Below are 27,735 nucleotides of genomic sequence, written 5' to 3' on the forward strand. Positions count from 1 at the left end.
CGATTATCTCAAATAATTGCAATTAGGCGATTATGTAATAATTGTGACAGGCTGTGCTTGGACGCATTTTTCCCCCGGGATAGGGATGCTGGGGTTCAAGTAGTTAACCACTTTCAACCATTGAGTCCCTATTGTGGACATGTCATCATTATAGGCAAACATTTTCAAAATGATATATATATATTTTTAAATAGCTAAACTGTCAGATCTTTAAGCTCTAAATGCAAGCTTGTAGATCTGCTGTTTTCGTGCGACACCATCGTACAAGTATATACAAATAGGGATCAAGTGGTTCAACAAATGGCCTGCACTAGTATAAAGCACATGAGAAAATATGATATTTAATATGTTGTACAAATAATTAAACTGAGTGTATGTGATATAAATTATAAAATAAAAGTACACATATAATATGAAAGCAAAACAATATATATCATTTTAAAACAAAGGAATGCCATTGCATGGTTGTGATTTAAGAATTATCATTATTTGTTCTTTTTTATTTTGAAATAATGCATCCATACATAAATACATATATATATATATATATTTTTACCTAAAAGCCGCACACACACACACACACACACAAACACACACAGTCACACAATGAAAGACAGAAAATCTTAAGTTATAACATTTATTCAGCATATCATTTATCATGTGTGGCAGCTAATCATATTGTCTTATTGACAACTGGGAGCACAACCAGGGTTAATAATGGACACAGGTTAGGTGGTTGCAAAAATGTCAAAAATAAATAGGAAATAAATAATAGCCCAACAATAATAATATTCCAAATGCAGAAAATCCCAGTAGAGGTACAGTAACTATTCTTTACCAATATTTGTCACAGAGAAAAGAGAATATCGTTGAAGTCGGGTGGAAACCAAAACCATGTCCAAAACCGTTCCTTTTTTAAACCCCTTTTTTAAATTCAAATAGTGAAAAGAGCTTGTAGATCTGCTATTTTCACTGCTTAGGCTTAGGGCATTAATTTACGGGGGGAGAAAAAATATAAAACCTTGAAATAAGGTGATATACAAGGTTTCTGCCTTACAGCGATGATAATAAAAATGGTAAAAGTCGATCTTGTCAGTTGTCACATAAATAAAGGCAAATGAATGATGGTGTTGTTTACTCTAAAGGTCATGTGAGAACAGTGCGTTTAAATCAGACACAATTCTCCAAATGCAGCCAATCACATCTTGGTGCATTTCTGTTTGTGGAACAGTGGATTATAAATATGAATACATAAATGTATATACAATCATCTCAAAACGATATTATCATTACAATGTCAATAGTGGTATTTGGTCAAAAAATTGTGGTATTTGATTGTGTCCATATGGTCCATCTCCAGCTGATACTTGCATGTATAATTTGTGATACACACAAATTATACATGTTTGTTTGTTGGCTCTTTTTCAGTGCATGCCACACATGCAGAACTTCATCACTGTTCAACAGCAGTACAGCAAATATGTCCCGGTGACATTGGGGAGCTTATTGAAATACATCCTCATCACAATCCTATGATTTCCATGGGAAACATATGTATTAAAAAAAGACATACATACCACGATCAGTACAATCATAGTCTCGCAAACCAGACTGTTGCCTCCAACAATTTTCAAATGCTTCCGTCATACCGTCATAGAGCAATGGAAGCTCTGAAAAAAAACGGAACCTCCCCGCTTCCGTTTCGTCTTTACAGTCACGTAAATGTGTCCTACAGTAAATATAAAATAGTCGAAGCATTATATAGCTTGCTGCTTGGCAGAAATGGGAATTCAAAAACTCTCTAGCATTCGGAGATTGTGGAATAGTTGTCTGGCTACGCAAGACTAGTACAATCATGTCAGAGAGTCTTCTCTGCACAAAGATCAGGAGAACTAAAGGTAGGTGGAAGCACTTGAGACCAGTAAAGTATATACTCAAAGTAAATCAAATAACAAAGTACATTTTCTTGTAAATATATCAAGACATTGCTGTATGGACATTTAGAACCCCTCCACCCCTCAAAAAAAGTAATTTAAGAATAAATAAAAAAAATAGAGAAAATAGTGATCTACAGTGGATTGGCTATTTTCAACTATATTTCAAATAGAGCTTAAGTGGTTAATTTATAATACATTGTAAGTTTGGGTCCCAAAGAGTCCCTTCCTAGAAATACAGTGGAGTCAAAAGTACAACATTTCTATTTAAAACATAGCAGAGTGAAAGTCATGTGCTTGAAAAAATGTACTTAAGTTACAGTATTCAAGTACATGTACTTAGTTACTGTCCACCACAGCTTGAGACATGTGAGGAGGTGTGTTGATGCCATTTTGTCCTGCTGCTCAGCCTGTGGTCCCGCTGATGCCCTGCAGGGGGGCGTCACCGGCCTGTAGGGAGTGCTCCGTTTGACACTGGTAGACACAGAGACAGACAGCAACACAGGCAAGCAGCATCAGCATCTGTAGTGTACTGTATGCACAACAGCACGTTACTATACACTCTGCTGGTGGGGGGTGGCCAATCTTTTTGTCACTACAAGTTCTTTACTCAACACTTTATCAACGTTGCAATTTGCACGGAATCTGTGAAATGCAAAGTATTAAACGTATGATTAATTAAACACACTAAAGTAAACATAAATGTTTACTGTAGTGTGTTTAAAGTTATGCAAAAATAATGTGGTTTCATTATGACATGACTATATATTGACGTACTGTAACTTAAGCAATACAATGTGTCAAATAATCTTTGAGTGCTCCCCATCACACATGCATAATCACACCCTGTCTGTCCTATGCACAAACACACTGCAATGTTTATTTTATTTATTTACCCCCCCCCCCGCCCGAAATACTTTAATACAAACATGAATCAATCAAAGTCTTTATTTGTACAGTGCATTCCTTGTAAATTTTAGAAGGAATCTAAAAGGAACATTTACCAACAAAGTCAGAAAGATGATAATATACTGTTGTTTCTAAATTGACTGCAGTCTTGCACTTCGCCAGGAGAGGTCACTGTAACTGAAGATTCGAGTAATGAACCAATGTGGTTATTCTGGAGGGAACATTCACCAAAAATAGCCGTTGTGAACTTGTTGATCAGCTATTTTTGCCAGACCCAGGGGGTCGGCCTACATGAGGCTTTGTCGGTCTGTCCCTCTTTTCCTCCCGGTCAACGTTTTTCCTCCCGGTCTGTCCCTCTTTTCCTCCCTGTCCCTCTTTTTGATTGGCCAAGCTTAGCGTGACGTAGTGCTCTGATCTTCAGATTTCAACCACTAGGGGTCTGGCAGTGCTCCGAGGAGCACTTTTTCTAGTTTATAAGAGATTTGGTGTCGACTGAAAAAGAACTCACTGAGGTCAGTGTAAGTCAGGTCTGTTTTACTAAGTATAGAGGGTCTAAGAGGTTAAACTGAAGTGATGTTAATACATCCCAAATATTATCAATGTATTCTGTGGCCCCCTGGGCTGGCGTCACGGCACCCTAAAGGGTGCCATGGCACCCACTTTGAGAAACCCTGACATACAGTACATACCTTGTATTCTATGTGTTGTACATATACACATACAGTACATACCTTGTATTCTATGTGTTGTACATATACACATACAGTACATACCTTGTATTCTATGTGTTGTACATATACACATACAGTACATACCTTGTATTCTATGTGTTGTACATATACACATACAGTACATACCTTGTATTTCCATCCTTTGTGCAGACAGACGCTGGCTTTAACCACAGTCATCGTTGTCGTCTGGATGTTCAACCACAGGGGGCTCCACCAGCCTCTCGTAGGACAGGAACACCATGATCTGAACCATGGAGGAAGACATGTTAGACTCTCAACCTGTGGGCAGGGACCCACTGGGGGGACGTGCGGATATTGAAAGTGGGCAAAACACTAAGACTTTATTGATAACATACCATTAATAATATTGTTTTTTTTAAAGGTAGAAAATTTTTTTTCTTTATAACCATGAAAAGGTTTTCATTGTGATACTGATAAATAGGAACTTTAAGTATACTAGGCTTGACCAGCGTGATCTAGTATGAGAGTGACGACACTAGCATAGACTCCCATTGTAAGAACGGAATGGGGAAATGCTCTGTCTATCTCTATGAGGAAGTTCCAATGTCCATAGCAGCCCGCTTTGCAGTGAGGTCAAAGCGTGACGGAACTCTCTCGCTCTATGGGTCTGGGCTTGACCACATAAATCGCCATGGTTACTCGAGAGTTTGAAGTGAGTCCAGGCCTCACAAGCTCCATATTTTGACATAGTAGTTGATGGACATGGATGACGCATCATGACCTCACCGCGATGACACGAGCGATCCCAGCCAGTCTCTATGAAGGCAGCCCAGTTTTATTTTTACCTTTGACTCGGTTGCCACCTGACCTTGAGACTCAAGACCTCCTAACGCTTCCAGTACCTACAGTATACTCAGAAATGACTGACAAGACAGCTGGGGAGCAGCTGCATCAGCATGTCAGACATGAACCGGGTCACCCCCTCAGGTACGGTGGTTGAGGAGGAGACGTACAAAAAAGCTCACGCTGCCATTCGTGAGAACCCTGTTCCTGAGAACAAGGTCCAGAAGAGGTAGAACCGTCAGAAGCTCTCTGGCCCGGAGGAAAGACTGTGTGGCCCAGAAGAAAGCCAGCTTCCTCCGAGATCAGGAACAGCGTAAGGCAGAATAAGATGTTGGCTTCCTTTTGATTGATTGATTGATTGATTAACTGATTGATTGATTGATTAACTGATTGATTGATTGAATACTTTATTAACGGTTTGCAAAGACAAGCACAGGGAAGTACAGTTCAATACAAGGTCTGGTAATAGGATTTTAAACCCAAGAAAGCACTATGGCTTGTTTTCATCGGGGTCCTATGTACTCAATTCATCGAAATTCCTACTGTAAATAATCTTGTAAGAATTCATGGACAAAAATAGAAAAGAGACAACTGATGTCACATGCTGGCCACATACAATCTGAGATAAACATTGGAGCCACACCATTTCTATGTGGATGCCACGATCAATTAACATTTTTTCAATTACATTTTATTGAAGTGCCAAATCACAACAAGTTGTCTCAAGACACTTTACATGTAGAGCTGAGACCGAACATTGTCCCATGATGTGAGCTAGGAAAAGATCCACATAATTTCCTAACCCTTCCCCCCAGAATTGGAGGTGGTTAAATGGTTAATCAATCATTCGATTATCAGGGGAGAGCCCTAAAAAATTATTATGCGCTTTTGCACTTTTCATATTCACCACATGGAGCAGCGACTTGGGAATTGCTCTCCCAAGTAAGGTTAGGTTCCTCGACTGCTCGCCTACTCTGCGACATGGGATACACATGAGCGGGGGCCATGAAAGTCATGAAAGCGGAGAGAGGCAGCTTCTGGCTGTGGCTAAGGAGGAAGCATAGGAGTTGGGGGCCGAACAACACCTAGGGCATCAGCAGGGGGTGGCAGGGAGAGATCCCTGCCATCGCTCCGCTACCGGGAGATGTACTGGGGTTAAAGGAGCGAAACGTCAATGGCTGGTGGTCCCCAGCTGATGGCCCGCTTAGGCCCAAGGAGGTGTTCAGTGAGTGTCACAGCACGCCTGCTTAAAATGCACAGGAAAACAATCCATTTCTCAAATTCTACTATACTTGTGGGGACATTTGGTCCTCACAAGTATAGTTATACAAACACACACACTTACTGTGAGCAGGACCAGCAGGCCCATCATCACTCCCAGCATGATGTACATGTTCTCAGTGAGGCCTCCGGCCCACAGCGGGCCCAGGATGGTGGCCAGACCCCCTACAGAGCGTCGCACTCCCTGGCTGAATCCTACACAACCACAATATACTTGTGAGGACACAAACAATTTAAGACAGCATTGAAAATAGCCAAAACAATCCTGAAAATTTGCAATCTACAAGCTCACTAGTAGATCTTTCAGTAGTGACGTCGCCATATTTTGGCCAAATTGTGTGATGACTTTTGGGCAGATGTGTGATTTTGGAATGTAACAAGCATTCTGATCTGGCAAATCAGCAGTGTTGGGAGAGTAGAATTAGGCAGATATAAATAAAAGGCAGATAAAATATGACAAATATGAAAAATTATGAAAACACATTTTGCTAATTAATAATAATAAAGAGATGACTTAAGCAGATAGTGATTTATGTTCTTTTCTGAAAACCTTATAATATGATATTGAATTATACCAAAGACAGCATGCAGCGATGTTACAGTGTGTCCACCAGATGGTGCCGTTTGCTAACCTTGTGTTTTCTCTGCGGTGACTTTGGAGAACAGAGACACCTGGGCCACAGCTACGAAGGGCAGGCCGATGACCTGCAGGAACACCCCGATGATGAACTCTGTCAACTGCCACTGGAAGCCTCCTACCAGAGGAATAACATTTAGCAGACGCTCTTAATCCAGAGTGATTTACAGTAAGCAAGGTAAACACAAGGTAATACTGTATAGAGATAGTAATCTAGGATCATAGGTAAACCAAGAACCCATCATCAGTCTAAACAGTATAATATAAAATAAAATAAAATCAGTACATTCAAACTACAAGAACTATAGGATGCCAGGTCACCAAATGAAACTGGCATCTGTCTAAATAACATTCTATCTAAATTATATTTTAACCTTCGCATAAGCCTGCAAGGTCGTCAAGGCTAGGGCTAGTGCTACGGGGAATAAGGAGCAAAACATTAGAGAAAGAAAAATCACTTCACAGTGAGCCCTGAACACGGACAAAACAAAACAAACAAAAATGCCTTTGATCTGTAAAAACACTATTATTGCAGTTTGCTGCTCATAATTCTACTTTGCACTAATGTTTATCTATCAATACGTTTGAAAAACCTGTGTTGCGTGCGTGCATCGGTTTATTCAGTGTGTATGGCTCGCATTATGAGGGGAAGAAGATGATAGATTATCTAAACATGTGCCTAGAGAAAATCAGCCCACATTCCAGAAGCATCAGTGGGGTGGGGTCGTACTGTACCGAGGGGCTTGGCCAGGAAGATGAGACACCACACACAGGAGATGTTGCAGAGGACCAGGCCCACGGCCAGGACCACCCGCTCAGCCACACGCTTGCTCAGCCAGCGCACAAACAGGAAGCAGGCGATCACCTCCACCCCGCAGATACAGTACATCACGCTGTTCTCCAGCTCCCCGAAGTCAAAGTACTTCTGGGTCATGGGGGTCACCATGGTCTGTGACGGCAGGGACCAAAAGCACCGATGTTAACATTCATAAGGTAATAATCATAACCCAATGTTAACATTCATAAGGTAATACTCATAACCCAATGTTAACATTCATATAAGGTAATAATCATTACCCAATGTTAACATTCATAGGGTAATAATCATAACCCAATGCGAACATTCATAAGGTAATAATCATAACCCAATGCGAACATTCATAAGGTAATAATCATAACCCAATGTTAACATACAAAGGTCATAATCAGTCTCTATTGTCCCATAGAGGTATTCCTGTATGTCACAGTCTGTTCAACAGACAAGCACACAACAATATAACTGTGTGTGTGTGCGTGCGTGCGTGCGTGCGAGCGTGCCGTACCTCCAGTGCGGTCTGATTGAAGAGTGTGATGAACTGAGCAGCAAGCAGCACAACAACCTCTTCTCTGAGGAACTCTTCACACACACACATTGATGAAGTGACACAGACAGACATATAGGAGGCAGGAAGGAAGGAGAGCAACAACAAGAAAAGACAGACAGAAAAACAGTAATAAAAGACAAATTGAGAGTGTTGAATTGGAATATGCACTTTCTATTGCATTGACCAAAACCGGCCCACCCAATAGGGCAGGGCAATATATCGTCGCTGTCGGGCAGAAACCTCCTATCTCCATATTCTAACTTTTTGTGTTTTTTCCCCTACTTGATCACTCTACAGTGTCACACAAAAGCATCAAAAGTAGCAGATCTGCTACTTTTGATGCTTTTGAATTTGAATCCTTAAAAAAGAATACATTTTGAGGTTTCCACCCGACAGCCAATCTACAAGCTCACAATGACACACACACACACCTCTGCCCAGGCTGAACTTCTTCGACGGACTGGGGGACCCCTCCCCCTCCCCCTCCGACTCAGGCAGCAGTGGGGGGGTGGGGGAGGCCAGCGGGGAGATGTGAGGCAGGGTCCCGTTGGAGACAGCGGAGGTGGGGTGCTGCTGCTGCTCCTGAGATGGGTCGATAGGTGCGCCCACCACAGTGATGGGGTGCTGGGTCTGGGGGGGGTCGGGGGTGACCACCACGGTGCCGTAGGACCCCAGGAGCTCACGGCTGCTTCCCATAAGTGGCTTGCCTTCATCATCATCCTCATCATCGTCGTCATCGTCACGGTTCTCCTCGCCTCCCTCTTTCACCAGCCCCCTCTCCCCATCAGAGCTGCCAGGATCATGACATTTTACTTTGATGATTAATTGCCAGATTTGCCACACACATGATTGCGATTAACAATTTAATTGTGTTTTTGGCATTGAACGTTGGAACATTATAAATAAAATGTAAATTTCTCCTTTTTTCCTTTTAGGCTTCGTAAACAGGAGTTGCACAGGCCAGATATGACAAATAACTTACATTAATTGAAAAAATTACTGGCATACTTAATTATAATTGTATACTTTCAAAACATGAAAATAGCCAATCTAGAAGCTGACAACGCGTCACGTCGTGAGCTTTCTCGATCAACTATTTCCTTTTTTTTTTTAATGTTCGAAAATGTTTAATGTTCGATACATTTGGTAATAATAATAATAATTGTGACAGGCCCTACACCCTCTCCCCGCCGCTCTCTGACGCCTCGCCGTCTCGGCTGGTGACGGTGCCGCTGACCCGGGACTCTGACCTCCTCTCCTGAGGCGGCAGGTCCCAGTACATGAAGACCACGGCCAGTTGGAGGAGGATCCACAGCAGACACATGAACAGCTGAGGAACAGCAAACATACATCATCATCGTCAACTTCACTTCCTTGGGACATTTTCACAGTCTGGAAATGTTTTGTACAATTCACACAGCTCTGCAGCATTCAAAGGTTGTGAAAAAGATGGAAGAGGATTGAGAGAATACTTCCAACCTATTTTGGGCATGTCATTATAGGCAAAAAGTTTCGCACATTTTCAAAAATAGCAACTCAGTTGATCAGCTGTTTTCACTGTTTGAGACAAGGTGCAACTATGCCAAACACAGTGTGAAAGAAAATCATTCAGTCAGTTCACTTTTTTAACAGTGGGGGGCAGCAGTGACACATGCAACTCAATGGGGAACATTTGTATTCATGTATTCACTTAATAGCTCTATATGGATGTGAGGAGAGTAACTCTGAGTCCTTACCCCAGGGGCAGTGTATTTATTGACCACAAAAGGACCGATATTGAAATCACACAGTCTCAGGAAGATGTTGAATGCTGGACCTGTGAAAGACAAAGATAATTAGGGACACGAAAGAACAGCACAATGGTTTTATAAACAAGTGTCAATATATTGTTCTCCAGAACACTAACCTTGTGTCACCAGGCTTTCCACCGCGGAGGAAAGCCTGGTACTCATTCTAAAGCTCCAAACCAGATCAGAAACACAAAAATGGTATTGATCCCAGGCTACCAGAACACATACTGGTTTGTAGCAACCAAGTTATTTAGTGTTTTGTTATGTTTCTAATAATGTCCACATTTCATATTACATACAAACATTAAGGCACACCATAAAACAGAATACAGACGCTAGAGAGAGAGATAGCGAGACTATAGACAGACAGACAGACAGTCAGACAGACGAGTATTAGCGTTAGCACTGACCAATCAGCAGGCCAGCTTGTCGACAGGCCATAACAGCAGCAAATACAGTGGCTCGGTCCTCTGTGGCGGTGCTTCTGGTAAGGAAACCAAAGATGGACGAGCCAGCACCTGTACCAATCCCTAAGAATAAAAAGATATATAATAATTATTATAATAATAATAAATTAATATATCGTTGCTGTCGGGCAGAAACCTCTTATCGGTATCTCTATATTTTAACTTTTTGTGTTTTTGTAAATGAATGCCCTACTTGATCATACTACAGCATCACACAAACAAACACATCTAAAGTAGCAGATCCACAAGCCCGAAACGTGGCCCGAAATGTGGCAAAGTAACAGTTTTGGACATGAGGTTTCCACCCGACAGAGGAAACAATAAACAACAACGGATGTCCTGTTGAAGGTGCAATTATCATGCTTAGTAAAATACAGCTCTTATGTTTCCAAGATTGAAAAACTGCACTACAATTATCATGTCATATAAGTTATGTTTTATATTCTTTATTATTGAGGCCTGTGATCCTCCGCATTAAAGCTCTCCTAACTATAGTTGGGCAGCCAGCCCAGTAAGCAACGCCCAGGGACAAGCTCCAGCTCTAAAGCCTATTACAGGCTGAACTTTGTCGCACTAACAGAGAACTTGTTTTCAAAAATAAATTAGGGTTAATAAGGCCAGCGCCTTGCCCAAGAGCACTGGCAGGAGTAATGTCCCTAACACACATGTCTTTTGGTGTGGGAAGAACACACACATTAAACCATTTAGAGCTGGAACATCTGTATACGTTGTTATACCTTTCATGCCGGGAACACCTCTGTGTGTAGTTTTTCAGGATTTAGAAAGCGTTTTTAGATTCGGCCTCAGGCCTAAATGGGTTAAATTAACTATTCATGTTAGAGGCTCGTGAGTGGGAGACTCTTTTACTGCTACACGCCTAGCATCTGGTAGATTTCGGGCGTGTCTAGCATTCTTATCTACAAGTTTACAACAAAGCATATTTACATACAGTAGTAGAGTTTGTGGTCCACATGCCTTCCAGGTACACAATGAGAGTATTCATATTATATAACATGATACAAGGATGGGATGGCAGGCACGCCTCACAGCTAGGGTTTGGATCCTTTAGGATTTTAACGATTTCGGTTCCTTAACAATTCCCCCCTAATGGTCCGATTCTTTAACGATTCCTGTATTTAAAAAAATCGATATAATTTTGGCCCTGTAGAGGTTCTCAAAGTGAGGTCCAGGGACGCTCTGGATTACTTGAGAGAGTTCCAAATGGACACTTACAGGTCTGTAACTCTGAGAGTGTATAAATGGAACCAAATGGACCCTTCATTTGTACACTCAAGAGTTATGGTGGCCCTTGTAATTGTATTTCAGTCAGACAACTCTTAGATTGGATTAGAATATATATTTATTAGCAAGCTTGAGCATGGAATAGAAAGCATGAGGAAGCATGGTTTGGCGTCAGGCCTCTGAATCCATTCATTCCCTGTAAGGATAACATTTTAATGAATGTTACATGCCAAATAGCATTTACAGGGAATGAATTAAACCCCCATGGGATCTAGAAACAGAGCCTACAGGTGGATGCCGGGGAGGCGGGTGGGATGACTTTCATGGGCAGCAGCAGGTAAGCAGCGAGCAGCGGTAGCAGATCTCAGCAAGCAGCAGCAGCAGCAGTAACGACGCACGTCGGCTCAGCAAGACAGGGCAGCCAGAGTGAGCAGGTAACAGCACAGTACCTATAACCACCCGATCAGGAGGAAAGAGCATGTGACCTAGTCACCTGATCGGTTGCCCCAATCCCTTGAGTTGCCTGGCCTGAACTAGCTCCATAAACTGCGCCTCATTTCAGTCAGACAACTCTTAGATTGGATTAGAATATATATTTATTAGCAAGCTTGAGCATGGAATAGAAAGCATGAGGAAGCATGGTTTGGCGTCAGGCCTCTGAATCCATTCATTCCCTGTAAGGATAACATTTTAATGAATGTTACATGCCAAATAGCATTTACAGGGAATGAATTAAACCCCCAAAACAGCAAGAACCCCCAAAACCGCCTGGGAGCACAGAGCCTGACGCCGGACCAACCATCTGTGAGAATGGTGGAGCTCCATAAATTGACATGATATAATGACTGAGTTCCTCATCATTTAATTTTTAAATTTAACTAAACAAATGCAGCATGCATCCATGTGTTCAACAAGCCTGATGAATCCAGGTACCTGCTGATCCCTGAATTCAGGAGTCCTAGACGATATCCTAATATGGTGTCCACAGCTGTACCGCACCAAATCGGATTCGAAGAGGACATTCTATATTTATTTCTTTTTCAAAGAAATCTGCTATATATATATACACATATATATATATAAATGAGTCATCCTATGATGAATGATAACTATTGTTTATCATCCATAATAAATAAAGTGTACTGACTATGTGTGTAAAGACGTGCTATCTTTACTTAACATCTGAATCAGTACTATATATATAATATATTAGCCTGACTGTATAGTCATAAATAGCCCAACATTTTAAAACCCAACATATTAAATAGCCCAACATTTTAACGCCATGAAGTCACCAATAACTAATCCCCAGCCATCCACCCGATCTCAAAATTAAGCAATGAATATTGCGGCAGCAGCTTTTTATAACGATACCTGAGCAGCACTTACTAATAGACTCAGCTTACTACTAATAATATTAGCCTGACTGTATAGTCATAAATAGCCCAACATTTTAAATAGCCCAACATTTTAACGCCATGACATCACCACTAAACTAAATCCCCAGCAATCCACCCGAGTTGTAATTAAAGCGTCAATAATGCGCAAGCAGCATTTATTGAATTAGCGATAGAACAGCTAGAGCGCTCATACTCATGAGCTTTTAGCCTGCAGAATGTCATCCTTATTAACCAATATCTACGTAAGCTCCTGAGGACCATTGCCCCATAGATTTAAGAGAAGCGGAAGGACAAGCAGCGCTGCAGGTGTAGCTACACCAATACGGAGGATGGAGAAAGCCCACAGCTTGAGCAGATCTCTCGCAGCTTGCAGTGAACCAGTTCGAGTTTAGGCCTACAATGGAGAGACAAACACAATGTTATGCAATTCTGGATTAGCCCGGCCATCCTATGACCAATTTAACCCATTTTGGGTTCATGTTGCCATTTACCGTATAGCAACATGCATTTTATATATATATTTTTTTAAACTATTTGAAGTTTCCAGAACAGATTTAGAAGGAGACTTTAGAATCGGCCTCGGTCTAAATTGATTAAGCGCCATGTGGCGCATATTAGCAACATAGCAGTTGATGCAGAAAGAATACAGTATACAAGCTTAAATTATAGCTTGCGGAGCTTGACGCAGATTATTAGACATGTGAATAATATTAACTAACGCCGATATCCCTCTCCATCCATAGCCTAATAGATTTAGCACAAAATGCCATCTGTTGCAAGTCTGGATCGGCCCAACAGAGCCAGACGCCAGAGGGTTGGCAGAATTGATTTAGCAGAGTTTTAGTAGCAAGCTAGGCGGCTCAGTAGATGATGCAGCATAGGTGCCGAGAAGACATTGAGAAGCCCACATCTCAAGCACTCTCTCACGCTGCCTTGAGAGCCTTGTGCTAGCCCGCACAGTAGATGATGCAGCATAGTGCTGAGAACATTGAGAAGCCCACATCTCAAGCAGCTCTCTCACGCTGCCTTGAGAGCACAGTGCCGCCAAGAGCGTAGGTAGCTCAACCTGGAATCTAGAACCAGAATTATCCTTGCAATTACCATGGTAAGCCACCCTGGACGAGATGACGCCGTTATAGACCGCTGGGACAGGAATTTACTTCCTGAAGCCACTCACACATCCCCGGTGAAGCGTGCGTGCTTCGCTTGTGGATGTGTGGGGACGCATGCTGCACGTCAATGTGCGAGAGTGGCCTCAAATCCTGACACAGTCAGTCGCACACCGCAAGCTGCTGGTTGCGCTGCAACACTCGACACCAGTGATGAACACACCGTGATGTGGTGCTAAATATGCCGTGAGCATCCCACTCTGGCGGATACAGCAGCGCCTTTTATACGGGGACAAATACTTCCAGTCACCCAGCTTTTGATAAGCATGAGACAAGCAAAGAGCCCATCAACATAGTGTAACTATTGATAACAGGAGCAGCCAGCATCGGAGTCCCTCTTTTATCCGTCCTGCGAGATATGTCGCGGCAATATTATTATATTGCTAATTTTATTTAATTGGTGCGCACCAGCCAACATGGACAAATGACTGATATCTTGACTCTACTGAAGCCCCACTATCTATCCTGTTGCAAACTTTACTTCTGTAATCTTGATGCTCCTAACATGACAACATCACTTGGCAACCAACTTTTCTATATACCATGTACCTCCCATATGGAAGCAAGCATGCAGTGTTTAGCTTGTGCTACGACAATCCAGCTATCTACATAAGAAAGCATGCTGAGTTAGCTTGTGCTACAACCAATTTGATAGCTTTACGCATGGGAAGCAAAACATGCTGTGTTTAGCTTGTGCTACCAACAATCCAAGCTTCCGCATGAGAAGCAAACATGCTGAATTAGCTTGTGCTACGAACAATCCAAGCTTCCAGGTGGGAAGCAAACCATGCTATGCTAGCCTGTGCTACGAACGATCCAGAGCTATCCACGTAGCAAGGCCTGCTGAGATAGCTTTGCTAACAATTCGGCCTCCACGTAGGCAAAACATGCTGTGCTAGCCTGTGCTATAACATTCTAAAGCTTCCACATAAGAAGCAAACATGCTGACTAGCCTTTTGCTACAACAATCTAAAGCTTCCGTACAAGAAGCAACATGCTGTGCTAGCCTGTGCTACGACAATCTAAAGCTTCCACAAGAAGCAAACGTACTGTGTTAGCCTGTGCTACAACAACTCTAGCATGCCATTTTTCCTACTCTGCAATTAGATACCAGTTATAGCTATACAAGAGGTAAATAACTATAGCCACCATCGGCACATGGAGATAAATCATCCCTACCCCTATTATCTGTCCATAAATAAGTAACACAATATAATGCCAGACTGCACAACTACAGACTGCTTTAAGCATAGAATGATCTATGCACATCCTTACAACATACTCGCAGCCTTCTGATTAAAATACTGCTAAATGATGATTGGAATCCGAACAACCCGTAACCTATAATATTTAACACCAACTAGACTTGCACATTTATTAATCCTACACTGTGATACTTGCAAGCATTATTGCTGTTTTACTCACATTTGCAAGTCGCAAGTAAGTTCATAACATTAATATATATATATATATTTTTTTTCTTTTTTTTTATATATATATAATACTTTAATTGCTGTGGCTTACTATAATTACTTACCATCTTATGCCATTCAGCCTGATTGAAATGTATTTTACCACGCAGACTACATAAAATGATAAATATAGAGACTACAATTCCCAGTTTACACTAGAAAATCAACCAATCATAGAGTAGACAGCTGAATACGGAACAAAGCTTACCCTTTTATCCCATAACGTAATAGTTCATTCATTTCAGCCCAGCGCCGAAACAGAACAACCTATAGATTAATGGTAAAACATTTTCAATGAGTTCTAGCAGCTGAACATTAACATTTAAGCTGCAGTGCAAAAACCTACTCTTGAACACTATCTCACAAGTTAGTTTCTCATCTCTCATCCGCCTGGGTAGAGATGTGTTCGGTCATCAACTATAAGCCTCAAATACAACATCTGGTGGACAAGCTCTTCAGAATAAGAGTACCGTCTAAAGAAGGCACTGAACTATCCATAAATATATTAAACTATACATTAAGCAAGATGCAGCCAACTGAGCACATCCGTGTTTTAACCAGTACATAAGATAATAATCTGAACATTAGAGCCAGAACAAGCAAAGCAACTCACAAAAGTGACGCCATGCCTTTTCTATCTCCCTCCCTCTCTCTCTCTCTCCCTCCCTGCACCGCGAACGCCATCCATTTCTCTGTGATCGACAGATTGGTGTTGCCATCTCTTGAGAGAGAAGCAAGCAGCCAGGTCTAGAAACCCAAATCTTGAGATAAAGAGAACTACTTTGAACAAATACACACTAAACTGGGGACCATAACAGAACCCCGAGCCCATCGTTACTTACGATAAGAAACATAGCAATTTAGCAACACTGTTGGTGAACTACCGTTTAACCCAGTGCCATAAAGAGAGTTCTGACATAAGCGTCGACTCCCATTTTAAGAATGGAATGCGGAAAAGCTCCGTCTATCTCAATGAGGCAGTCCCAATGTTTGGAACTAAAGCAAGGAGCCCGTTTGCGGCGGGATCAAGCGTGTCGTTACTCTATTTCTACACTCTCTAGTTGACCATACTGAGATCGATCAATGACGAACGCTACTGCTTTTGAGCTGAGCGTTTTAGCAAGCGATTTTTTCCATAATTTTATTTAGTTTTTAACTTAAGTAAAGAAAGTAACACCACGTTTAGAACCAGTAGCACACAGCTGAGTAGCTATGATTGGCGCAGCATGGACATGGCAGCAACGCAATATCCATCCATGACTTTCATGGGCAGCAGCAGGTAAGCAGCGAGCAGCGGTAGCAGATCTCAGCAAGCAGCAGCAGCAGCAGTAACGACGCACGTCGGCTCAGCAAGACAGGGCAGCCAGAGTGAGCAGGTAACAGCACAGTACCTATAACCACCCGATCAGGAGGAAAGAGCATGTGACCTAGTCACCTGATCGGTTGCCCCAATCCCTTGAGTTGCCTGGCCTGAACTAGCTCCATAAACTGCGCCTCATAGCAGACGTGCCAGACGTGACAGTCCACATGCCAGCTCTGACAGTGTGATAAACCGGTTCCAGATGTGATGGATGTCCGATCCGGTTCTTCCGGTTCCTCCGGTTCCCAACCCTACTCACTCACAGCCAGAAAGTCCTTGACCGTGACCTTTTATTGTGGAGTTTGTTTCGATCGCCAATTGGCAAAGTACATTTAAATACATTCTTCTTCTGACGTTTGGACTTTTCTTCAGAAAGAGCGGTGATATAACAACAAATTGACGACGTCATTCCGTACTTGGGATTGGTCGGTCTCAGAACTTTTCCTCGGAACCCGTGCACCTCCAGATGTCCTGACTCTACGAACTATAGTTCGGAAAGCCTGTCCGAACCCGGACGTCGGAATGGAGTACATATAATTTGCGCTTCAGAAGGACATCTGACAAGTAAAACGAGGTTGTCTCTAAGAGTTACTTATTAGTGACTCACCTGATACCAGTCTACTGGAAAACAGCAGCCACTTGGAGTAGCCCATGAAGTACATGAAGTTACCTGGAGAGGGTGAGACAGATCAGACAGATAGATGGAAACCATTAGGAAAGAAATGGTTACCTTGAAAACCACCTTAACCCCTGGCATCCATATTTAGAGCAAGTAGCATTGTAGGTAAAAAAAACAAATAATTAAAGATTTTCACTATTTTTACTATAGAGGCTCAGGGGTAGAGTGGCCGGTAGAGCGGCCAGATGGGAACCGAGAGGTTCCCCGTTCGATACCGGCTCCCCAGAGTTAGTGTAGAAGTGTCCTTGAGCAAGACGCTGAACCCCCAACCTGCTCCCGATGAGCAGGTTGGTGCCTTGTATGGTTTCCTCCGCCATCGGCGTGTGAATGGGTGAATGTAATGCACAATCTATGTAAAGCGATTTGGATAAAAGCGCTATATAAATGCACCATTTACTATATTCATATTGCTGCTGTCGGGTAGAAACCTCTGATCTCCATATTCTAACTTTGTGTGTCTTTTCGTAAATTAACCCCCTACTTCATAATACTACAGCGTCACACAAAAGCATCAAAAGTAGCACATCCACGTGCTAAGCTACGCATTTCAAGCTTGTGGATCTGCTACTTTTGAATACTATAATATGGCTATAATATGTTGTTTTACAATCAATTTAAATTGTGAATATCTTGAAATAAAACTGTTATACTGTACATCTAAAACATCTGAAGCTCCAACTTAAAACCTAATAGGAACAATGAGGTGCAAAATAATGCTACAAATAATGCTGAAGGATTATTTGTAGAGATGATAGGATTTCTGTATCTTCCTGTTAACTCTTTCAATGCCATGCTTATTTATGGAATTTTGGTTCTGAGTGCCACAACCAAAATTAATTGTAAAAAAAAAAGTGCTTAGGAGCCGAGATACAGCCTTTTTCAGTAAAAAGTTAAACAAGAAGTGAATGGAGCAGCAATTTTATTTATTTTTTTATGACGTATTTGACGTAGTGTGGCACACGGGGCGTCAGGCCTCATGACGTATTTGACGTATTGTGGCACTGAAAGAGTTAAGGCTAATGCATACTTTAACACACACAACCCATTAAGCTGATGCTCTACAAAAGATATGTCAAAATACATCATCTTATTCGAGCGAGATAAAAACATATTTTCAGTTGAAATGTGTCATTACGGTTACTTGCAAACACATTTTTTCCCCCTTGTACCCAGTCATGCATACACAGTACTGTAGTATATTGCATGTCCCGTTTTATAATACTAGACCATACCCGGTGAAGTGCGCAGGCGAAAGTAGTTGCAAACGTGGGGTTACACACACACACACACACACACACACACACACACACACACACACACACACACACACACACACACACACACACACACACACACACACACACACACACACACACACACACACACACACACCTGTCCCCCGTCGAACACAAATAATGTACATTTTGACACGTGCCTCCCCAACGTGCATGCGCACGTGCGTGTCCGCGCATACACGTGTAACGCAGTGGGGGCTGTAGATGCGAGCATGGCGACTTTCTTTGACATAAAAATGCGAATAAACAGTTGAGATTTAGTGATATCGAAAAACGGGCTTCGCAGTCACATGCACATGGTAATGGTCAATGGCTGTGCGCAATTTGAGATCAATAGCTCCAGGCACTGAGGAGAACCGGGCAGAACAATTTTTGACGTAAAAATGCGAATAAACAGCTGAGATTTAGTGATATCGAAAAACGGGCTTCGCAGTCCGATGCACATCGTAATGGTGAATGGCTGTGCGCAATTTGAGATCAATAGCTCCAGGCACTGAGGAGAACCGGGCAGATTTTTTTTTGGGCTCAGAGGTTTGGCCTCACAGGTTTGGCCTCAGAGGTTTGGTCTCAGAGGTTTGTGGAATTATAGGAAGATGAGGTGCTGTTGTTCCTTATGCTCAGTGGGAGGCTATAATATGTTGTTTATTTTTCTTTAGTGAAGAACAACTGCCTGTGCATACTGTACAGTATATTGTTTTGGCAAATAAAGTGGAATTGGGAAGCCCAAACTCACCGACTATCTCAAACATGTTGGCAAAGAGAATGATCTTCTTGGTGGTCCGCGTCTTGTCGGACCAGTGGCCAAAAAGAGGCCCCGTCAGCAGGCCAGTCAGGCTGAACGCCGAAAGGCCCAGACCCAGGAAGTAGGGCGCTGCCCCGAGAGTCTGCAGATACCTCCATATGGTGGGCAGGATCACAGCTGACATAGACCACAGACAGACAGACAGACAGGGGAAAAGAGGAACATGTTTTTTGGATTAGTTTTGTTAAAAGGCTAATAATACTCTTCCTTCACAGGTCTTACCAATACTAATGAAGGCTCTGTTCCATTCTGGTCAAACAGAGTCAGGGTGCTGCTATTGTGCATGTTGGCTCACTGGAAACACTCGGCTACACCAGTGGGTCTCAAAGTGTGGTCCAAGTTGACCACCCCTTAGGGGTGTGTAACGTGTATGTTATGGGGGTCCTTGCAATTAAAACGTTTGAGAACCATGCTATACTAAATGGAACAGTCTAGCCTTAATTAGTATAAGTGGTAAGACCTGTGAAGGAAGTAAGGAATAGGCCCAGTTTGCAATTTCTTTCCAATGTTTTCTGCTGTGCATTATATTAATAGTTCATTTATGATTTGAAATGCAGTATGCCTAAATTGTGACGATTACAAGCCTTACAGCAGAATGAATGACCCTGAACTTAATTATATTTCAACATACTGTAGCCTATGACATAGGCCAAGGGTTCCCAAACTTTTCAGGCCGCGACCCCCCAAAATAATCATATTTGAACTGGGCACCCCCCACCCTGACAAGCACTTGGAAATGTAGGAGTTGAGGCATTACATTTAGTTTGACTTGGTTCCACAGATAAATATTGTGAAAATCTTCAAGCTCACAACGCCTCACACTGCGAGGCGTTGTGAGCTTGTAGATCAGCTATTTTCACTCTCTTATGTAATATTTGACAATTTGGTATCAAAAAGGTCTTAAGGTAATTACATTGTAGAGTGCAGATACCCTGTATACAGTTATACTGTATGTTGGTTTCTTTACTGTTGAGCGAGAAAACAGGTTGCTTTATTGGGATACAATGCGTGTCACTGCCCGCCCCTGCCGGTTCTCTGTATTTGTATTTTAAATTGGCTCTGTCATGATTAATTGACCACATATATGAAGTTAAACAACTAAATTCTATCCAAACGCTATCTTAAAAGTAAATTCCGTGCCTCAAAAAAGAAGTTTGAGAGCGTTTTAAAGTTTTAAAACCGAAAGTAAAAACACTGCAGAGAAAACACTGGCTGCCGTTCCATTTTTGTCGGCTGCACTCGGTTCCATTCGGTTTCACTCTAACTCGCCGGACGTGCACTGACATGCACATGCGTGCGTTTCATTTACGTCCCGGATACCCGGATGTTAAAACATAAATAGTAGGGAAAATACGGATTTCAGAAAGAGGACTGTTTCATTGAAGGAAAACACCCCAGCATCATTATATATAGTGGCTGATAGAGGGGGGAAAATGCAAGATATATATATATAAATATTTTTAAATTTAGGCTTAAAGTTACCTAGAATCCTTTTAAGCAAATCATCTGGGGACAACCCCCAAATAATTTGGGGACGCCCCTGGGGGTCCCTCCCGACCCCTAGTTTAGGAACCACTGACATAGGCCCTATGTGTTGAGGTTGTCCATGTAATATCCTCTGCTGTTAAGCCTATATCTAGTCCCGGGGCCAACACTGATATTTTCACTAATTGGTACCACCTAAGGTGACCGTAAAGTTTTTGTATTTTTGTCTTCCTACATGTCTCTAGTTTATATTTTGGTATGATAACCCTTCCAATCTTGTAGCTTAATGGCAGTTATCACTACCTACCCCTATAGGGAAATGTGATGTATGTGAATCATTTATATGACTTCTAGACAATACTTTTTGGAGAGCAATGGTCTTATAAACAGTTGGCTCTAAGGTGATTTTACCAGTAGAATCCATGTCTGCTGAGGAAACGTTGGTATTGTGCATATTTAAAGAGATAATTTGCATATTTGAACACATTTGTGAGAATAATTACATGATAAATACAATTACAGCTAGATATTTCAAAAAGTGTGATATATATGTGAGAAAAAAATAGTGGAGATACATATGTGACCTACTGGCAATGTGCACAAGCAATTTGGTGTGGATCGGCCCAATGGTTTGCAAGATTAGCTACAGTAGGACAAACTGCTACAAGCTGTAGTTGTAATAGCTGGAAGGGAATATGTAAAACATCATAAAGATTGTGCAATTAGTGACAAGTTTTAGATTTTTGGCATGGGGTTAGGTGAGGGTGTAAGGTTTTCAAAAAACACCGCATATAAGTTGGGCTGGCCCACTAGTGGCCGGTATGCATGCAGAAACTCCAATATTAGACGGGTCAGTATGGTTGAACCCCCAAACAATTGATACAAATGTATTTTTTCAATGGATTATGTTACTATTGGGCATGCTAAATAGCATACTAACAATCAAGGAATTTTTTTATTCCGGAAAGGCGCCATTTTCAAGATGGCGTCCACGACGGCTGCCGGGGCTATATCTCAATTACTATTCAACGTAAAAAGGTGGTTTTGATGTCTAACCCTGTGAAATTACAGTTAATTATTTATAGCCAAATCCAAGGTGGCGTCCGAAGGTGGTGTCCCATTCTACTAAATTACTCAAAAACAACAAATTAACCTTTCTTATTTTTATTTTGTTATTGAAAATGAACATTATAACTCAAATTTAATATAGTCAAGTAAAGGTAAATGTTTTTGGAAGCATATTTCTATTACTAACCACAAAGTCGTCAAGTAATCCAGTAAGCCAGGTTAACCAGCCCATTATGCAGTAAGCACTTGTTGTATGCAGTCACTATTTATCATCATTCTCTGACTCCTCTGGAAGAAACTATTGTGGAATCGTCACATTCCTTAAGTTGACACAGTCCACAGACAGTAGTGCAATTCAGAGAAGTTGTGTCCCAAGACCAGCTGATGCCAGTTTTAAAGTGTATAACATGGACCATTTAAAAGAAATCCTCAGACATATCAGGTGTTCTCAGGGGATATTCATCCATGCTGTGATTGGTTGCAACATAACTTCTCAGATATTTGGTGTTTGCAAAAAGACTGCTTTCCATAAGCTCGTGAGGGGGCCGTGTTTTTCCGATTACTTTTTTCATTTATTTTATTTACATTTTTTATTGTATTTTTTTTTTTTCATTTTCTAAAAACAATATTAAAAATAAATGAAAAAAATTAATTGAAAAAACACGGCCCCCTCACGCATTAGGAGGGCAGGGTGAGTCACCAGAACCAAGGACGGGTGTTTTTGATGAATCTAACATGGTTAAAATTGAGTTTTAAGTTACAATGGGTTTGTATAGGAAGGGGGCGTGTCTGATAAAATGAATATCAAATATCTAAATAATGAATCAAGCAACTTAAAAACTGTCCGGGGGGTTCACAAAGGCCTGAGTAGATGATAAAATGACCAAAAGTTTTTTTGAAAGTGAAATACCCCTTTAAGCTACAAGATTGGAAGGGTTATCATACCAAAATATAAACTAGAGACATGTAGGAAGACAAAAATACAAAAACTTTACGGTCACCTTAGGTGGTACCAAAATCTGGCTTGGCCCCTGGACTAATCTCCATGACGCTGAGTCACCAGAATTTTAGGCTAGCCGATGCTGCTGCTAAGCAGCAGAGTTGAATGCCAGCCAAAGGGGACTGCCTCTACTAACCTACACACACCTAATTATCTACCTCCACAATGTCCCTATTGCATCCATGTGTGTTCCACTGGGTCAGCAATGTTGTTTATTAGAACCCTGTGACTCCATTGTGGCATTCACTCAGTCGTGTTCAGCACAGTGGGTGACTTGTTGTACAGTAATAAAAGTTCCACTCCAGACAGAAATGTCTTAACGTTTTTAGCTTGAGATGCAAAAGAGAAATTTGATGCCTCCCCGGGACGTCCCAAACTAGTGAAAATAGCAGATACACAAGCTCACGAGTCACAACGCGTCACATCGCGACACATTGTGAGCTTGTAGATCTGCTATTTTCACAGCTTTTGATCCTTTTGTGTGACGCTGTAGTATGATCAAGTAGGACTTTATGAAAAACAAAAAGTTAGAATATGGAGATAAGAGCTTTCTGCCCGACAGCAACGATGTCTTAACATTTGCAACAAACCAAACTGAACTTGTAAATCGGTTGAGAATTATGCTGATTTTAATTGTGAATTTGAGAGAGACCTCCTGCTCTCATAGACATAGGCATACATGCACTATGAGGCACGGTTTGCACTAACCAATACGTCAACCCTGTTGAAGCTTCGCTCCAATGAGCAGCAGCAGCCAACGTGGTATCTATCTACGTGAATAGACCTACGGGCTGGACAACATGGAACCCTGTAGTGCAGTGGTTCTCAAACTTTTTCACGTCAAGGACCCCCAAATTGATAAATATTTGGCCGCGGACCCCCATCTGAAAATATGTTGTGCCAAGGACCCCCAGAAGCAAAGATTTGTGTTAAAATGTTCAAGATTTTTTTTTTATTGCAGATCTACAAGCTCATAGTGCGGCACTTGGTGCCATGCTATGAGCTTGTATATATACTATTTTTGAATAGCCAACGTATGAAAGGTTAAAGTGGTTAAAATTTCCCCCCCAAAAAAATCTTTGATGAAACAGTCTCCTCACACATTAAAAGGACAATATCAGTCACCAGACGGATGTTTTCAATGAATCTAACATGGTTAAAATGGAGTTTGAAGTTACAATGGGTTTGTATAGGAAGGGGGCGTGTCTGTCAAAATGAATATCAAATATCTCAGCTCACAAAAGCCCAAGTAGACGTTAAAATGACCCCAAACATATCCTTGTTCCCAGCCTACTCATCTGCGAACTTCCGTTGTACCCATTTCCCCCGGAAACAATCTTTTTCGACCAATCACAAGTAACACTCGTTTCATTCACAAAGAATGTTAACAGATTTGTAAAGCATCAACGTCATTTTCTTGGGCGGTACTTCCGTTTAGACACTCAATCGGCCAGGTCCTGCCCAGCGTGCCCCAAATATGCTTGAAAGTGAAATATTCCTTTAATATCAGTGTTTTATTCAATGGCCTTGCTGTCCTGGCATTTGGCCTTTGTGCCCTCAAAACGTTTACAAGACCAAAGGGCCAAGTGGCCTTGCCCCTATAAAGATGAAATTCCAGGCTTGATTGCAACAATAATCTGCATAGTCAAAGTCATGCGTATAAAGCAGGGGTCTTCCAATGTTTTTCAGGCCAAGGACCCCTTAGCTGAGAGAGAGAGAGAGATGAAGCAGGGACCACCCCACTACAGTACATATTGGATTCATGTGTATTTTCAGACATTTAAACACTTTAACCCTCAATACTTTGTAAACTTGCCCTTCAATTGGTTCGGTACTTGGTCTGCTACGCGTTGTGAACTTGTAGATCAGTTATTTTCGGCTAATGTTCCCCCCAGAATAGGAATGTGAGGGTTCAAGTGGCTAATGTAAAAAAAAAAATGAAGTCCCTATCACACACAGATGTTTCAGCCCCCCTGCAGTATCTCTGAGGACCCCCTAGGGGTCCCAGATGTAAATGTTCTATTTTTGCATTGCGCATTATTATGGTACCTACGGTTCAGCCACTCTAATAGTGTGTTTACGGTACCTCCCAGCGAGCATTGCTGTATGCGCGGGCCCATGTAGTCAGTCTATTATGTGAAATGGCGGTGGCCAGATTGTTGTTGTGTTGCTGAAGTTCGACTGAGTAAAGTATACTAATACAAATAAGAAGGTTGTCGTTATTGAGTCATCACCGGATACCCTGTTGAAGACCCCTGGTCTAAAGAGGACTTGGGCAGAAGTAGAATCTTCTAATACGTTGCATAACTGGAATTTAGACTAATGCATCCCTGACATCCACGTGTCAAAGTGGACACCAGAAATGGGGGTCAAACTGTTTGTGAGAGTGGACTTTTTTGACTACTATGAAAACTCCCCTCAATGATGAGTCCATTATCACATAGACCAGTGGTTCTCAAACTTGGGGTCGGGGAACCCCAAGGGGAACTTGAGGAGGTTCCAGGTGGTCCCCAGCTACATTTGTCAATACAGCAACTGCATCACAATCATTTCAACCCCTTTATCCATGTTTTATACGTTGGCTGTTCAAAAATAGCAGATATACAAGCTCACAGCGTGTCGCTTCGAGCTTGTACATCTGCTATTTTTTTTTGGAAAAAAGTGCATTTTTAAACACAAATCTTCCCTTCTGAGAGGTCACATTTTCAGATGGGGGTCCGCAGCCAATATATATATATATATATATATATATATATATATATATATATATATATATATCACTTTGGGGGTCATTCGCACGAAAACGTTTGAGAGCCACTGACATAGACAAAGGAGGAGAGTGCAGTTCTGCTGAGCCACTACAATGTAAATAAAATTCCAGGGGTCAAGAGACCCACTTATGGAAATAAAGCAGGCTGTCATATGGTAACATTCTTGGGAAGGAGCCATTACTTTAACCTGCAAGTCAATGACACTGCAAGTTCACAACCAGAGAGATAACTGTCTGTGTCCATTTGAGTTTACAATGGCACTGGTACCCAAGAACTAACATGCTCAGAAGAATTTCCTAATAGTTTTGACAGGTTAACATAAGGGCCCATTCATTGAAAGCTAACAGCTGTAACAATAATGTTGGCCAATGCATCCAGAATCACAGCTCAAGAATTTATATTTCAAAATATTTATATTTTCCCATGTCTTTGTTAAACGGTTAAAGCACTATATTCTGATAGCACTCATTGCTATGGGGTCTCCCTGTCTCGCCAGCTCTTTAATAATAAACAGAAAACACAATCAGGAGAGAGAGTACCAATTGCCTTCACGCCAGAATCTACATTAACTTCTCTCTTTTGCAATCCTCTCATCATCATCTCTCACACAGCAGTTGGTAAAACAACTTTATTTTTTCAGGTATCAGAATCTCAGTTTTGTCTCAATCTTTATGGCACAAATAATGATACCTCTGAAATTGTTGATACTAGTATTTGTTATTGAGATCAATTAGCCTACATGGGTGCTGACTGCTGACTCCCATTAGATGGGAGACACAGGTCAGGTCTTTAATTAATAACCTACAGTGGATCTTTCTTCTGAATTCTAATGAATGAATCATTCATTTCCACCAGACTCCTGAACAGTTTCTATCTAGCAGCAATTAGACTGCTGAATAAGCGCTCATCCTGTTACCCCTGCACATACTGAAACTGAACTGAGCTGATGATCTGTGTTCTAAATGGACACTCCTTTACATACATTCCATGACTCTTCATTTAGTATGCACATTGGCCACTTTGTATGCACTTTATCAATCTATCTTTTAACTACATGGATGGGCCTGCACAATTAAGAATGTCACCCAATTTCACTTGTAATGAGATGAGACAATAAACTTTGTTTCTGATTCCTAGGGCCAGTGGTGGAAAGTAACTAAGTACATACTGTAATTAAGTACAATTTTGAGGTATTTGTACTTTACTTGAGTATTTCCAATTTCCAAAACTTTTACTTCAACTCCACTGCATCTCTGAGGCAAACATTGTACTTTTACTCCACTAGCCTACAATTATTTGAAAACGTTAGTTACTAGTTACTTTTTAGATTTTGATTACAAAACATATACATTAACCACTTCAGCCCTATTATACATTTCGGCCATTTGAAAATAAATCACTGTCTTCAACATTCAACATAAACAAGGCTGTATTGTATCATAAATCTCACCATATTCGATGCCACTTAAAAGGAAGATGAGTCCAATTGTGAAGTATGTCAGCTTCTTTTTCTTTCGATAGTCCATGCTGTTGATGACGCCTACAGCGTTGTTATATAAATATACAATATTAATAATAATGTTGCTGTCATGTCCTCCAAACACACAGTGCAGAGAACCTAATCCAGTGGACGGTGCGTTCAATTACATCCAACCAGGTCATCTCTGTACTGATAGTCCGTTTGATCCTGATTTACAACTATATTTGTATCATACTTAATATCTAGAGATCAGATCTCCAACGACTCCACGCACATTATGTCCTGCTGTCACCGTGCATTCCTCTACAGTCTATGTTATTATTATTGCTGTGTGACTCTGTTGTAATTCCTCAAGCTGCAGCATGTCGACCAGCAGCAGGTTCCACAACTTAGAACTTATGATTATAAAGATGTTTCAACAAACAACTCAGAAAGAATAGATCAACTGCATTCATCCAAATGCACAGAGACAAATCAACGGACTGTACCGAATCTGTCCGTCTGTCTATGGACACGAAGAGACACTGATCTGTTTGCAAATGCACACATGCGCAGGGTAACAGTGTTGCCAGGTTTCGAGAGAGAAACAAGCAAC

The 27,735-nt window shown here is 41.4% G+C and overlaps 1 protein-coding gene across 2 annotated transcripts; it reads right to left on the reverse strand.

The window, feature by feature from the left end:
• Window positions 1-623: 623 nt before the first annotated feature.
• Window positions 624-27,664, reverse strand: LOC308087479 (uncharacterized protein). 2 transcript variants are annotated; one of them, XM_080431368.1, is made up of 13 exons: window positions 27,111-27,664; window positions 19,268-19,453; window positions 17,168-17,230; window positions 9,861-9,980; window positions 9,397-9,476; window positions 8,839-8,990; window positions 8,092-8,450; window positions 7,619-7,692; window positions 7,032-7,245; window positions 6,292-6,414; window positions 5,724-5,854; window positions 3,701-3,818; window positions 624-2,408 (listed from the first exon to the last, which is right to left on the reverse strand). In XM_080431368.1, the coding sequence occupies exons 1-12, from the start codon at window positions 27,184-27,186 to the stop codon at window positions 3,738-3,740; spliced, it is 1,659 nt and encodes a 552-aa protein (XP_080287494.1). In that variant the 5' UTR covers window positions 27,187-27,664; the 3' UTR covers window positions 624-2,408; window positions 3,701-3,737. The 2 variants fall into 2 exon arrangements, with proteins under 2 accessions (XP_080287494.1, XP_080287495.1); XM_080431369.1 differs by having other exon boundaries at window positions 624-2,466.
• Between the last annotated feature and the right edge of the window lie 71 nt (window positions 27,665-27,735).

Source organism: Gymnoscopelus braueri (genome assembly GCF_963280865.1).
Source record: "Gymnoscopelus braueri genome assembly, chromosome: 6".
Lineage (NCBI taxonomy): Eukaryota > Metazoa > Chordata > Actinopteri > Myctophiformes > Myctophidae > Gymnoscopelus > Gymnoscopelus braueri.

Bases quoted from the DNA above. Each gene is read 5' to 3' on its own strand.
- LOC308087479 (XM_080431368.1), bottom strand. From the start codon at position 27,186: ATGGACTATCGAAAGAAAAAGAAGCTGACATACTTCACAATTGGACTC. The intron at 19,454-27,110 runs GTGAGATTTATG...GGTCTATGTCAG, and splicing joins TTTAAGTGGCATCGAATATG to CTGTGATCCTGCCCACCATA. The intron at 7,246-7,618 runs GTACGGCACGCT...CTGCCGTCACAG, and splicing joins TCAATCAGACCGCACTGGAG to ACCATGGTGACCCCCATGAC.